Source organism: Aptenodytes patagonicus, chromosome 6 (genome assembly GCF_965638725.1).
Source record: "Aptenodytes patagonicus chromosome 6, bAptPat1.pri.cur, whole genome shotgun sequence".
Classification (NCBI taxonomy): Eukaryota; Metazoa; Chordata; class Aves; order Sphenisciformes; family Spheniscidae; genus Aptenodytes; species Aptenodytes patagonicus.
The window spans coordinates 31,593,401-31,609,663 of NC_134954.1; the positions used below are offsets into that span (position 1 = coordinate 31,593,401).

The 16,263-nt window shown below is 37.7% G+C and overlaps 1 protein-coding gene across 4 annotated transcripts in view; it reads right to left on the reverse strand.

The window, feature by feature from the left end:
* The window catches only part of PCNT (pericentrin), a 104,856-nt gene that overhangs the window by 87,803 nt on the left and 790 nt on the right, over positions 1-16,263 (reverse strand). For all 4 annotated transcript variants that reach the window (XM_076341968.1, XM_076341965.1, XM_076341966.1 and 1 more), the window contains exons 2-8: positions 10,632-10,859; positions 8,587-8,637; positions 7,458-7,637; positions 5,898-6,041; positions 4,114-4,278; positions 323-2,797; positions 119-211 (exon numbers count right to left, since the gene is read on the reverse strand). In XM_076341968.1, the coding sequence (XP_076198083.1) occupies positions 119-211; positions 323-2,797; positions 4,114-4,278; positions 5,898-6,041; positions 7,458-7,637; positions 8,587-8,637; positions 10,632-10,859 (3,336 nt within the window). The remainder of the gene's footprint in view (positions 1-118; positions 212-322; positions 2,798-4,113; positions 4,279-5,897; positions 6,042-7,457; positions 7,638-8,586; positions 8,638-10,631; positions 10,860-16,263) is intronic.

A 16,263-nucleotide genomic window follows, 5' to 3' on the forward strand; every position in this document is an offset into this window, starting at 1 on the left:
CACCGTGGAAAAAACAATTAATAGATTTTTGCATCTCTAAAACATTTATACTGCTTAAATGACAAACACCACAAAATGAGGGGGTTTTTTCTGAAATAAACCCATTTACAGCATTTACCTTTTTTATTAAGACAATCTGTTCCCTCCTTTCTTCTTCCAACTTCTGCTGGTTTTCCACTTTATCTTTTATTTCAGCATTTAATTCTTCTATCTGAAAACAGGCATACACAAACATTTGCAATTACTACCTTAAGCATTCTGAAATCCCAAGACTCCTGCCATTATCAGGGTTTCCTACCTCTTTCTTGTGTATCAAACTCACTTTAGTTAATTCGGCAAGGCGTTGAGTCTCCATTTTATCAATTTCCTCTTTGTAATGTTTCACCATCTCAGATTGTGCCTCCCGTGCAGCTTGTGCAGACTGAAAGGACTCCTGCAAGTGAGTCTCAAGCTCCAAACAAACCTTCTTCAAATGGGTGATTTCTTCGGTCAACCGGCTTTTTTTCTCACTGTATTCAGTACTTTTTGCCTTTATTTCAGCATTAAGTTTTTTAATTTCTAGGTTGCTGAAGTTTAATCTGTCCTCATATCCCAGTCTTTCACAGTCCTGTATTTCTTTGAGGTTTTTCACTTCAGCATTAAGTTCATGTATGTTTTTCTCAAGATCCTCAATGATGCTAGCATTCTCTGCTAGTGCTTTTTCTGCTTTTATTAGATCCTCCTCCATGTCACATAATCTTTCTCCTAAGGCTGTTTTTTCCTTCAATAAGAGTGCTAAATTTTGTTCTTTATTATTGATTTCAGCTTTGAGCAACTCCTGTTCTTTTAGCAATGTCTCTTCAGATATGGTTTTCTGACCAAGCAGCTCTGCTATCATCTGGATTTTAGCCTTCTGAGCATCAAGCTGGCTTTGCATTTGATCCCTTTGACTTTGCAAAGCAGCTAATTGACGTCCAAAAAGAGACTGTACTTCACTTGTTACAGAATCAGAAGCTGTTTTCTGCTCTTGAACGTCTTTCACTAATTGCTCCTGAGTTCGCAGCTGCACCATCAACATTTCTCTTTCCTCCTGGAGGTCTTTTACCATTTCTTGCCAGGTAGAGGATTTTGACACTTGTGTTAAAGGCTCTAAGGCACAGTAAGGTTGGCCTCCATCCTCATCCTGCTGCTTTATTAGAAACATTATTTTGTTTTCAAGTTCTTTCTCCTTCTCTGTTTTTTGAAGAAGTTCTTTTTCACAACGGATCCGTGCTTCACGTTCCTCATCCAGTTCCACACGCGTATGAGAGACCTCAGCCATTACTTTTTCCCATTTTCCAACAGCTTCTTGGGTCTCCTGATAAGATTTCTTCAAGGCTGACTCCTTCTCATGGAGCTGCTCAGTTAGCTTCACACATCTCTCTACTAAACAAGTTGTCTCATCATCCTTTACGTCATCGTGGTCACTTATTTTGTTTTGCTGCAGGGAGCTATCTGACAAAAATGAAACAAAGGCCTCTGCTCCCACCTCAGTCTGTTCAAAAGTCTCTTGAGCCAAACTGCTAGGACATGTTTCCTCATCAAGGCCAAAGTTTAATGGAGGAGGTATAAAATCTCTGCTGGGTTCTAGAAGCACACTACTGTCTAACCCATACCTACTGCATCTACCTTCTTCAATGGCATAACCTTCAGAAGTGCTGGACGCATATGACTCTTCTGGTCTCTCCGTGGAGATGAGATATTTAGCCAATATACCTTCATCACCGCTGAAAAGCCCTAGTTCTGACAAGTGTTCTTCAGACAGGTTATCTCCTTCAGTACTTTCATTATTCTCTGTGATCTTTGAATTCTTAATTTCTTCTAATTGATCCCTTGAGGAGTCTACTCCCAAGTCATGCTGGAACTCTAGTTCTTCCTGAACTAGCTCATCGTCACCTTTCAGCTGGTGCAGTTTATTCCACATCTCCTCAAGCTCTGTTCTCTGCAACTGTGACACCTCTCGTAAAATCTGTTTTTCCCTCAATTTCATTAGCTTTTTGTTGGATAAAGTCTCTTCATGCTTTTGCCTTACATCTATACTTTTTTCAGCCTCATAAAGTCGCTTTCCATTTAATTCCCGGATGAAAGAATTCAGTTTCTGAATCTCTTCATTCAAGGACTGTTTTTCTTGTTTATATCGCTGGGCTTCCTTGACCTGCTCTTCTGCATCAGAAAGTTGAGACTTAAGGCCATCAATTAAATCCTTGTATTTAGTCTCAATTTCAGATTTTTCTCTCTGGAAGTCTTCCTGTTGGTTTTCAAGTTTCCTTCTCAAAATTCCTTTATTAACTTCAGACTCACGAAGACTATTATTTAAGTCAATTATAATGCCATTCAAATTCTGAACATGTTCTGAAGAACTCAGAGCAGAGAGTTCTTTTTTTAACTGTTCAAGTTCATTCTTATATTTTAAAATAATTTCTTCTTCATATACCTGCTTGGCTTCTGCAATCTCTCTTCTGTAACACTTCTCCAGCTCAGCCCTCAAGTTCTCCAACTGTCTGCAAATATCCTTTTCATGACTGATTTTCATTTCTTCAATATGTTGCTGTTCTTTCATTTTGGATAAAGCTATTTCATTTTTTAATTCTGTTATTTCTGAGTCCCGGAGAGAAAGTGTATGTTGTAGTATAGACAAGCTAAATCTTTCTGATGTCAGTAGATCCTGAAGACTTTTAATATGTTCTTCTTTTTCGCCTATGATTTTGTACAGCTGTTGCATTGTATCTTTCATATCCTCTTCCACTTGGGAAAGCAGATTTTCTTTATCTTTGGTATTCTTAAAAATAAAATATTACATATGAAATATGCCATTGAAATATGACATGTTTTAATTTCCTTAAGCCTCATGTTTTTAATGTATCTTCACAAATAATATTTACCGTTAAGTGCAGGGTATGTCATTGGCCTAGGCAACAGGATTTTTAAGCACATCCTTGAGAGTGGAAAGTACTACTGAAAGACTCTTCAAATGTGGTAACAAATATCAAATAGTCCAAGCAATAACAAATGGTATGCCACTGACTCCAGAGAGAAAGAAAATAGTGGCTGTTTCAAACTTTGGGTATTTTAATAAAAATAATTAAAAAAAAAATAATATCAGAGCTACAGACACCTCTCCATCTCACATCCATTTGCACAGAGAAAACACCTCCCACAGACAGAATTAGGCCAACAGAACAGCCGTGTCAAATTTTAACTCATCTGACTTACTTAAAAGTTTAAGGTTTCTACCTATGGCATTACTCGTTACGTGCTTAAAGGAAATCAGACCTTTTAAGCTGTTCCTTTAATGTAAGTTAGTAATCAAAAACCCTATAAATTTGTTTCTAAAGAAAAAGACTTTTTTCATGACCATGCCACTACAGTAGATCAGAGTTATCACCAAATTTGAAATACATATTATAAAGAAATAAAGTATGTTACATATTTTTAACTTTAACTGTGTTTCTTTATTCATAGTGCTTGTTTCTGAAAGGATTACATCAAAATATTCCCACACAAGCTTTTCACTTTGTTTTGTATCTGAAACTAACATGATTACAGATACAGTTAACTTTTACTGTCATCTAGGTGTTTCAAGTTCACACACAACTGTATTGTTATATGCTTACACAACATATCCAGCAACCTTCACCCCACTGCAAGCCTCTGTCAGTTACGTTCTCATATGCCTCAGTTCAACAAACACCAGATGGACCTGCTTCTGATGGAAACTTCTTAATGTTATAAAACAGTTTAGTAACAGAGTTAAAGACCAACCCTTCTGCAAGAGAAACCAATGGAGTAATTTCAATAAATAAGCAAATTTTAAAGAGCCAGAACTGAACCCTTATTTCATACCAAAAAAAAAAAAAAAAAATCTTAAATTGTGAACAGCTATTTTGCCTTAGCTGAATATCATTACCTTCAGAAGAACAGATTTTTAATTCCATACTAGTTTCAGTCCTGAAGCATCAATGTTACCTCATGCACAAATTAAATGTTCATTCCAGGTTATTCCTCTAGAAAGTACCACCTTGGCTTGCACAATCGCAAAAAACCCCCTAACTACCTAGAACTCATAATTATAAATGCATTTTAAACAGTTTTTACCTTTTGAGAGGACTCAAGCTGTACTTCCAGGTCATGTGCTTTCTGACGCAGCATCTCCAAATGTGCATTTTGCTCTTTGAGACGTTTCTGAAACAAAGACATCTGCTGCTGGGCTTCTAATATTTCATTTTTCCCAGAGCTTTTACTCCTCAGCATCTCATTAACCTGAACACGTAAAGATACTCACAGTCAGAAGAAAGTTTATATCAGAATAACTCAGACACAAGTCTCACTGTATGCATAAAGTATACTGTATTAATTTACTACAGATTTACCCTACATCTTTCGTTCTCAGTGAATAAGAATCTCCCTAAGTCAGACAACACTTGTCATGTTTTTAGATTCTATTACTTACTGTAAAGATATAAATGTTAGATAATTCATCTCTATGAAGCCTCTAAAACAAAGCAGGACTTCCAATGGCCTGGACATGCAGGCAAGAGGACAATGAACAAAACCAGTCTTCTCTGCAGAGGATTTACAGCTCAATACTAAATTTTTTTTTTCTCTCCACCTCCCTCCAAATGAAAATAAAACATTTACCCCTATGGGGATAAAATAAAGTGAGTTTTATTCATTTTTAAAACCTTTTTCTAAAGACTTTGTCTTAAATATTATCTAATACTGCTAAAACCAAGAGGTACTTTCATCTGTTATCAAAGTTGACATGCTTCCACAAACAACTGGCATCATATTACTAGCCTTGTGTAGAATATACCTGAAGTGCTATTTAGAGTCTTTATCGTTGTCTTTCAATGGCTTATGGAGCAAATCCCAACAATCATCTGTAGAGTAATTTTCACTATTACCCCATAGTTTGTCTATAGCAGTCAGAATTGTACATAGAAAGCAGTATTTTTTGTTCTTTTCCAAAGTTAGAATTTCATTTAGCAGAGGATTTATTTTCCAGGGCATGAGCAACTCCTTCAAGATAATCCCTGGACTTCAGTAAGTCTCAGTTTTTATTTTTATTTTTTTTTAAACCCCCTTCCTATCCAGACATTTAAGACATGTAATCCTCCTAGCACAATTCTTATCTTGTAAACCTGAAGTGGTAAGTAAACATAAATATTATTCTTTGGCATATACTACAAGGCTCCTGAGACAACAAATATACAGGTGTTCAGAGAGAATAGCTACTAGAACACTAAGCATCACCAAAGAAGAATAGAGTCTTTAATTTTTTTTTTTTTAAAGTAGATGAAAGGCTGCAGTATATCTTATTATCCAGGGATTAGATCCATGATCAACTTGTTGCACTGAAGCAGGTTCCTATGTGTCATAGGGGCTGCATCAACTGTCTTCAGGTTATTTTAAATCTCCTTCTTTGAGTCAAGTCACATTACCTCAACATAGCAAGTTTCTGTATAACAGCTGAGCTGTCACAGTTGCCCATGCATATACTCAGAGCTTTCTTCGGCAAAGGCAAGGAAAACTAATCACATGTAAGCCCATATCACAATTACAGTGATTGTTGTGTATAGATCCCAAACCACTAACAATATTGGGTAAAATTCGCTAACGAGGGCTAAACTGATGGACAAAGAAGCGTAATGACCTCCCAAACATTACACAAGCAAGTAAGCGGAAAATATAAGGATGTCTCTGGGACTTCTCCCTAGCAACCAGAGAAAACTCTGCCTCACCCTGAAATCATTTTCAGTGCTGCATTGCAAACTGAACTACGAAGACCTATGTGATAAGCTCAATATGTTTTTACGTTCCTATTCCAAACCTGTTCTTATTCTCTTTGTAAGGAAACAAAAATTGGAGGAGAGGCACACCTGATGTAACTGAAGTTGTAAATCATGGATCTGACCAGCTACACACAAAGCCTCTTCCTGTAGGTCATCCCGATCCTTCTTTGCCTGTTGAAGGCAGCTTGTTAGTTTCCTGATGACTTCATTCTGCTCTTGAACAGTAGTTTCCTACATGGATCACAAGAAGTGCACTTTTAAAATTAAAATATTCTTAACATATTAGGAACCCAGTAAGTTTTCTTAAAGCAAAGCTGTTAGAGTCTATAGTTACACTTAAGTTTTAACAAACTTGCACCAAAGGACCAGAAATATTTGTGTTCAAACATGACGGCAGGCATGATGAAAGAGGAATCTTACACTGATCTCAAAGAGATGACAAACCTAATCAACAGTGACTTTTTAAACAAATGATAGGATACCAGTAATGAACTAAATATTTTTACTTAAAAATTTTGTAGCTCTTACTGATGTAAAAGAAATCAATTTTTCTATGGGATGTAATGAATATTTAGTACCCCCTAAATTGTTTCCTATCTGTCAGCTCTTCTTTTCAGCCATGTAAGAGAAAGCTAATGAGATGGGATACATTAATCCTAGTTCATGTTAATCACATTAACCTTTTCAATTTATTTCTCACCAACAGGAAATGACTTTGTTTCCCAGTCCTAAAAGGAGAAAAACAACATGTAAAGGGGGAAGTAACTATTCTTCAGAAGCACCTGATAATTTACCTTTACACAGAAATACTAGAGAAAGGGAATTCAAAGTATCTTTTTTTAATATTTTGGGAGAGGGGAAGGTACATGTCAGTTTAATAAAGTTTAACTTATCCTACTTAATCATTTGCCCATACAAAAAAACCCACACCAAAACCAAAAAGCCACAAGTATTTACAAATATTCAAAAAGCGTGAATGATCTCTGGGGGAAAGTCATCAGGGGTGGTAGTAGTGGTGTCTGCCATCCCATGTGAACATTTGAAAAGGAGCCTAGCTGCATCGATGATGTGGTTTTCAGGCATATCCACAGAAACATTGACATTTCAATAAATACTTCCTTTTCAATAGTTTGAACAATACTTCGGGAGGGGTGGGTGCACCATTTTTCAGCATGACCTTGATATATAATATATATATATTTTTAAAATCAGTATTTATAAAAATATAAATCCCATGTTTTTACATTGAGCCCCTACCTCAGTGTATGATTAATTATACTTACCTTAGTGTTTCTTGCAGTTCTCTCTATAAAGGCCCACTCCTCAATATAGTAAGAAAATTTGTCAATAAAAACTAGTAGCAAGTGTCCAACCATTTCTCAGCAGAAGAATTTAACTATGCATTTCACAAGAAACACTAAAAATAGAAGCAGCATTTCAAATTTAATTTTACTCTCACTTGATTCAAGCAATATGAAGTTCTGGACACTGGTGAATGGAAAACTTCAGTACTGCTTTTCGCAGCACGTTAGCAAGGTGAAGTACTTTTCAATAAAAATCATACTTTTCTTGAGTTTTGCCTCCTAAATATTTTTAGGATTAAAATGAAGTAGTATTATCCCCGTTACCAGATTCTATGAAACATACCTGAAGTTGCATAGAGTCACTGTGCTGGGTAAGTTGTTCCTGTAGCTCGTCCATCTGTGTAGTGAGTCTTTCAACTGCTTCCTGTTTCTCCAGAAGTCTGTTCTCTAACTCAGCTATTCTCACCTGACACATCTTAGCATCAAGCTCACTGTATTCTGCAGCAGAATTTATCGTAACTTGCTTCATAAAAGAAACAAAAACATATTTATTCACCAAAACAATATACCATTTCTGTTTTGTGATTACTCTAAATATAAATTCAAGCTTAAATTCTGGGCAAATTCTAGTCTAAAAGTAATTCAACATTGGGACTTTGTATTTAATAGAAACATTATATATGAAGTCCTTAATTCTTAAAAAATTCAAATTAAAAATTGTCGCAGATAATGTATTTTCATAATACTTTAAAGCTCAAAAGTAAATTAGGGAGAAGAGCCTTGTGATTCTATAGCACCAAATTGTGGCAAAGTGCCATTTTGACACATGTTGGGATTTAAAATACATTCCAACTTACAAGTGGGCGGGGGGGGGGAATACTACCAAAATTAAACAAAGTTTTTACATACATCTGTGCTGACCGTAGAACAGTCCATCCATAGGAAAAATAATAATGTAAAGTTCTTGACTTAACATTAAACTCAAGTGTAAGCAGCTATTGCAAATAAATATGCAACATACTCTGAGTTCCTATGGCCTTTAACAGCAAAACAAAAAAAACAAGTACAAAGGGAGAAGCTGCTCCAACCAATCCTGTGGTTTCTTAGGAGCAATATTGTTACATTTCTCACAGAGGAGACAGTATCTTGTAATTTATTTTAAATACTTTTTGTTTTTAACGTATGAAACAATTAAAGAATGAACCTACTTTTCAATTAAAAACATCATTCAAATTTCGCTTGAAAAGGTCCATGATTTCACTAAAACCAATTCTCTTAGCAACCAATTTCACAGCCAGTACATGTATCTACAGATAAGTACCTGGTTTAGAGTGTAAAATAGTGAAATTGCATCATTTTTATCACATCTGATAACAATGCTCAATAACTAATCATTTTAGTACCAATTGTCACACTCTTCTTTCACATACATATCAGCATCTTTTACTAAAGATACATTCTTTCACACTTACTTCAGCTGCATGATCATTCAGTACATCCCAGTTGGACAAGTCAGCACTCCTCTGGTAAGTAAACAAATAAAACAAACACTAAATCATGGCCATTTTAAAGATACATAAGGAAAAGCTGAATTATTTTGGAAATGCCTTAAGCACATGAGCCAGAAATGTCCATGTTGTGAGACAACATACCAGTGAGAGAGACTGACTTTAATGCTAAACTCAGCTGGTCATCCATGGTCAAATGAATGAAATAAATGCAAAAAAAATTAAAATTATTATGAATGTCTACTCAAAAATTTAGGGCTAAGTCTCACCATTGAGATTCAATGTTTTATCTTCTGCTTTTGTGGCTTGCAAGTACAGTTGAGCACTCTTTAATCCACTACTAAATATTAGTAACTAACCGACAGATTACTTAACAAACATGCTAAAATCAATCACACAATTACGAAAGCAGTACTATTTTCTGACACATATACTTAATGTAGCTTGGTATCTTGAAAGATATTTACCTGTCACTAAATTAACAACAAGACAAAGATGACTGTAGCACTATTTAGAAAAGGCAGCCCATAACCTTCCCTGTATTTTGAATCTGCACGAAGTAGTTTCCAATGACTACTGGTGCCCTCTCCACGTAACCTAGAAAGCAATTCCATTTGCTTTACAAACCAGCTATTTTGACAGAAGCTGTTTAGAAGCAGTAAGTGATTTTTGTTTGTTTTTTAATTTAAGTTCACATGAATGTAGTAAGGATGCTGCTGACAATGCTACGGCTGAGTGACAAAATACTGTATGCTTTTCTCTTAGTTGCAGACAGCTTGGCATGTAGCTTCATAAAAGCCTTTGCAATGCTAACATTACGTTCAGGATATCCTGAAAGCACTAGGGATACCCTCACAACGGAAAGCAGGATAACACATGCAAATGGTATCCTTCGTTATTGCAGGTTTGCAAATACACTAGTTTGTTGCTATTGTTTTATATTGTGAAAACACACCAACTGCTGGAGAGATGCTTTTTATGCAGAAGGCACCGCCTCCCCAAAACTCACAAATCTTTGCATAGACAACATGCTGAAATGCACTGAGAAACTACTTTCTAAACAAACTCCCAGACCAAGATAGATACAGTTTGTTGTAGCCAGAGAGTTGCCTCGTAACTTCTGAGGCTTGTGAAAGCATTAGCCAACCACTTCTGAAGCAAGCTGGATTCCTATTAAAAAAAAAAAAATTGTTCAAAACTACATTTTGCTTCTTTTTGTTACAAGACAGAAAGAGAAAGCGTCACATGACTGTCTGATCCACAGCTGATATAAAAATAAAAATCTTGCTTGTGAGCTGAAGCAAGAAAGAAACTGCTTAATTCAGGCAGACCAGCACATCTATTCACAGATGTCTGGTAATCTCAAGCTATATCACAAGCTATGTTTCGATGTTTATTGACGTAACTACAGGGCTACCTCTAGAGGGTCATCGGTACAAACACACTGAAATACATCAGGCACAAGCAGAGTCACATTTTAAACACATTTGTCAGAGAATGTAACATCTATGCTGGCTTTACAATGGCTACTAAGAGCATGCTGGAACAAAGTATATTTTTTCAGAAAACATTAAGCACATTTGAGCCAGCAAAGCGATAACAAAACCAAACTAATGATGTGCATTATAAGGTCCTGACAGTTTTGCTCATCTACCTACACCTCTCAGTCTGGATTTGCCATTTCATGGAGTCACAGCCACATAACCAGAAGTCTGCTCAAAGAGAAGTTCATGGCAGTGAAAGACCTGAATTTAGCAGACTAAAGCAGACAGCTCTTTGACAATACCAGCTGTCCAGTCCATATAATGGAGAAGGGTTTTTTCAGTTATTTACATCACTTTGTAAGAGAGTCAATTATTACAAGTGAAAATATATCACTTTACTTACTTCTCAGTGGCAACTAGTTGACAGTGCTAGAGAGCTAATACACAATGAAGTAAAACAATCACCTGGAATACTTGTTACCTGCAGACAGAGTGAAGCAAAACACAAGAAATACTAAGATTTACCTCTGTCTCTGTTGTTGTTTCTAGTAGGTTGGTGTCTTCAGCCTTAGTCTCCAGTAGGTTGGTGTCTTCAGCCTTAATCTCTATACCCTTTCCAACATCTTGGGCCACTAGTGCGTACTCTTCCTTTGGAACGTCATGCGTGTGGACAGACGAGCCCTTCCTCTTCGCCGTCTTTTTCTGCGACTGCGTGATGTCGCTTTTTGTTTTTCGTTGTCTGAAGTAAGCAAACTGTGCAGAAAAGATTGGAAGAGGTAGAGGGAGAGGTAAGTGAGAAAAAGGTAGCAGGACCACAAGATTAACACACTCATGGGTGATGAAGATCCTATCTTGATAAAATATATACATCTGCAGAAAAACTGCTTTATCTTCCTACTTTCTACACAGTCAGAACATAGTGGATAACTGCAATTAAGCAAGAAATCTCACACCAGTACTAAAGACTCATTTCAATACAAGAATCAAATTTTACTCAGTGAAACTTTGTGTGTCAATGACAATCCAGAATTACAGCAAGACAGATTGGTAAAGGAACGAGTTGTTAATATACTAGAATCATTAGGAAAAAATAATAATGGAGCAGTCTTTCTGCAAGACCAGCAAAAACAATAACCCCCTAGAAATGTATCTAAACAGATCTTTGCCAGCATAAGCTTTAAGATTAAAATTAACAGAAGTGAATCCTCATGCTCCTTCCCTGCCACCCCCTTAAAAGAATACAGCAAAACTTCCTAGCCAGAAAGCAGCCTACAGTACATAAATAGAAAATCAATTAAGCCAGGTCATTTTAATTTCTTCTGTTGAAGAATCAGATGCTCTACTTTATCAGACTATCACAGCTCTATGAAGCACCAGGGACTTGTAAAGAATGTCACTGACAGAATTTATTACCCAAGTTTCCTTAGCACCTTAAACAGCTTAAAAAGGATTATTGTATTTTCAACTCTAGTATTGTGTTTAGGCAGCATTTCCAAGTAACACCTCCCTCAGCATAAATCCAGACATCCTTCTCAGAACCAAAAAGCCTTCTCCAAGGTTACAACCACAGGTTATCAAGTTCACTGTCATTATATCCTTGTGATGAGATAAAATACATAGTCAAATGATGACGGAATATAAAAAATAATTGCCAAGTTCTACCTGCAATATACACGAAAAACCACTGCCTGACAGCTTGGTTTTCCTGTAAAACAGCCACCTTGCAGAAATATCTTGTCCATTTCTTTTCATTCAACTTGTGAAATGGATTTAGTTCAGTCCTTTCTCCTTACACCCATGCCATTATAGCAACTTCTACCTGACAGCTTAGCTACTCAACAGATACATGGTTACACACCTGCTACCCTGAGCAGCCTGTTTAAAAGGTGTATTTGCAGAAAGACATCAGTTCCTTACCAGCACTTAAGATGTTTATGTACAAATAGCTTATTTTTAAGATTAAGTTCTGTAGTTTCCATAGTTATTAATACTGAATGCAGATGAAACAAAAATTGCTAGGTGCCATGTTGCCTTTCAAAATAAGCAAAATGAACAGACCAGTAAATAAAGCTGTAGTGAGACACAAATACTATTCTCTGAAATCAGGTGTTAACTCTAGCACTTACTGATGGCAATATATGTCAAAAATAGCTATTGCACTAACTAACATGATAACACAGGGAAAAGGAAGAGGAGGAAACCTGCAGAAAAATGGAAAGTAGAGGAAGCTGAAGCAGGAAAAAAGGGAAAATAGGAGTAAAACAATCAGAAAAGATGAGAAAGGAAAGGCGGAGAGAGTGGCTATCATAGAGAGCAGTTAATGATTTCATGACATTTCAAGTATTTGACATTACAATACCAAGACTTGCCATGACTGAACATCTAAATGAGTATGAAGTTTTAAATGCACAGCTGAAAGAAAACAAAACTTATTTTGTCCCACTCATATGTATTAAATATATGAAATCACAATACGTATCATGCAAAAACATCCAACTACTCCAAAATCTTACAGAACTACTGGACTTGTCGGTCCATGAAAGTGTCTGGAGTTAAACACGCTCCAGATTCATGGAATCACTGGATGGGGAAAAGTGCTAGTTAGGGCAGTAACAGGTTTCCAAAGCCTTTAATCAGCTACATGAATTTAAGTGGCATTACAAGAGTATCATCAGATACACATACAGTCATCCAACATGAAGTAGCATGTGTGAATATGAAGAAAGCATACAACACTGATTCTCCCCCATCCCAGTGAGATCCCATCATGCCCCTTTTGAAGGGCCCAATTCTCAGTTTGCTTTCTAGCAGCATGTGCAAAGGAGAAAGCTTCACTTTTAGCCAAGATGTAGCATGCCACAGGAACACCAACAGCACTGTCCACCATAGCATCCAAAGCAGCTCTCCGTACAGAAGAACGCCCGGCCTTTCTGCCGGTACCAATATACTGCAACTTCATTTCACCAGGATCAGTCAGTTAAAAGTGGCAACCGCAAGGCACCTCCAAATTGGTACTGCCAGCACCACACGAACTTCCCAGAACTGGAAGAACAAGCCTGCCAGGTTTTGTATTACATGATCCCCGTGTCATCCCCGTCCCCGATTAACTGCTACACTGACATCCTTCCACCACATTATTGCAAGCTGACTGGCACCAGCGGCATTGGTCAGCAGACAGGAAAACTACAGCACATGCAGCAGTGTTCAGCACTCCCCAGCCTACCTCTCACATAATTTACTCCTTGACTTACTGTTCTACATGCTTCAGAAATTAGTACCAAAAGAATACCCATAAAAAAATGGAACAGAGCAGAAAACCAAATCAGAACCACATAGAAACAGGTTGTTCAAATAAACCTTAGTCCACCTCCTAGATATGGTAAACATAACCACAAGCGCTCTTAGACAAAACCCAGAAACATTTTTTAGAGCTTCCTCAAACTGATGAAGCGGGAAAACTTCCTGGAAACCACACACTCCTTTTTGAGCTCCTACCATGTAAAATGCAGGAACAGCAAAAACTTCTAACACGAGGTATGGCACGTACAAGTCTAACTAGAGGCACAGATGGCCAACATGCATACTAGCTAACTTGAGGTGAAAAAAAAAAAAGGAGAAAAAAGCAGCACTTAATACTTGGGTTTTGTTCTGTTTCTCAATTACTACCTTGGCTATCAGTATTGCATTTATTAAAAATGGAAATCTGAAGTACCTGATACAGTCAGTACTTAGCTGCCAAATCATGACAATTTCCAATTAATATAACAGTTGGAATTATTATTAGGTGATAACTTAAATGCATTTCAATAATGGAGTTTTTATTCCTATATGAAAAAGAATAATGCAGGTACTGGTTTAAAGTGGAAAACATTCACATTATATTCCTTTGCCAAGTCATTATTTAGGAAACTAAAATTTAAGGAATGCCAAAGAATTTTTCTTTGGGGGGGGGGGGCGCAGAGGGAAGGCAAAAAACCCACAGCAGTTCACACCTCCAGTTTCAAGCAGTATCAGACTGCAGTTAGCATGACTGCATGGGTTGCTACAAGTCAGGTTGCTACAACAGAGGCCAGTTCCCTGCCGTCGTGAGCACCCTCACAGTGATGTTGTGGGAAGATTCAGGAAGCTGATCTGGATGACCACTGAACACTTCTGTATTGGTCCAGAGATGGGATCACCTTAAGCTGCTGTAGGCCTGCACCACAGGAAGGAAATACCGTACCTGCTCAGTTATTTCTCCCTTTCAAAATTGCATTTGTTTTCATGAGGAGGGCAGCTCAAAGAAAACAAGAAAAAAGAAAATGAAAAGAACAAAAAGGAGGCACATTTCCCTACTGCTCTATCATATAAGAGCCTTCAAAAACACAAAGTATCCAGAGAAAGTTTCATAAGCAAGTTACAGTTCTGCAGCCCACCTACTCAGCAGCATGACCATATCCTACTATGGGCTTAAGAACACGCAAAGGACTACACTCAGTAAGACCAAAGGTGCATTTATTCCAGTAATTAGCCCAATATGCATCTGTTCCATAAGTTAGCTGTACAACTGCAGGTATGTAAGTAAAGATACAAAGACAGGGCAAGCATACAGCCATATGCACTAGAAATTGGGTGTGAGCATACTAAGGAATCTGCAGCTCGCCTGTTTGCCTTCCAAAGCCAAACATACTATCTTTGTGTTTAATAAGCCTCAATGGATATTGCTTCCATTCATTTGTCCGGGTGTTTTTTGAAAATTGTCTGGTGCCCACAATCTGCTAGGTAAGTAATGGATCTCTGACACTTTAATAAGCAGAGGAAGCACTACATCCATCTCTGCCGTTCTAAACCCTTTCCTTTTCTCTCAGTATACCAGCTATATGATAACATGCAATAGCAACATTGATGGGCTGCTAACAATTTTTTTAAAATGGTAAGATGAGAGATATTTAGCACATACTTTAAAAAAAAAAAAGTGCAACATTGGCTCTGCACACACAACTTGAAATGTAATGCAAGTCCCTACTTTTTTTTTTTCAATGGCAAACAACAGCTGTACAACAGGTGGGAACTAATAACTTATTCAAGGCAAGTCTATGTCATTTTTCTGACTATAAACAGATACCGCACTTAGAGAAGAGTTACAAGAGAAACATTAACATAAGTCTTGCCACAGCTAATGTAACTTTTCAACCTGAAGAACTCCTGTTCTCAAAGTTCCCTCTCTCAATCTTGATCCAAAAACCAATCACGCAATTGTTCTCCAACAGGGGACTGTGTCCACATAGCATATATCGAGGCTGCGAGGGCAAGCGGATAAGGAGCTGCTGAGCAGGAGCAGGGAGTGTGGGCAACCATGACAGCATCCGGGTGGGACAGGCCAGGGATGGAGGAGCTGTACTGCCCACCATCAAGCTGCTTCAGTGCAGCTCCAGCCACAACCCCGCTCCCCTCCCAGTAATGCCCTCTTTAATTGCCTTCTGCACAGCACTGGAAGGAGGGAGCTGAAACAGAAACACAGAAGACTGCTGAAAAGATCTGAGGCAGACAGCACAGCTCCAAGCCATCTCTGACCCCACTAGCTAGATTTCTGGACAGGTCCCCTGCAGAAAGGGCCATGCCCCTATGCCTGTGGGAGAATCACTAGGAGTGATATCAGGGGTGAAGAGGCTGTAGCACATCATGGAAATATCTGATCTGTCCAAACCTCCTGACACCCTGTGCATTCTCAGCTATCCTCTTGTAGCTACAGTCCCCCATTCCAGTCCTACTGGGATGGTGAGAACAGGGAAAAGCTGTAGCTGCAGACTGGCAAGCAATAGATTCCCAGAAGGGAAATATAACGAAAACAGCTCAAAAATCAGCAGAAATGCTAAATTGAAGGAAAAGTAATCAGGCATTTCTAACCAGCTTCTTGAACATCATTACCAAAACAAAGCAGAAGTTTTTATCTAAGAGGGTGAATACGTATCAAGTGCAAATCACATAGTTGCAGACAATAATTACTAAGAGAATGTTACCTTATCAGTCGCGTGATATGAACTCTCTACACAGTCCCACCAAACTACACCTAACTGAAGGCACGCAACTGCTCAAAGCATGTAAAGTGTTCGCTAACATCATGACTGGAAACAAACCAAATCAACCCAGTTCTCCAGTAACCCAACTGCAGATGCAA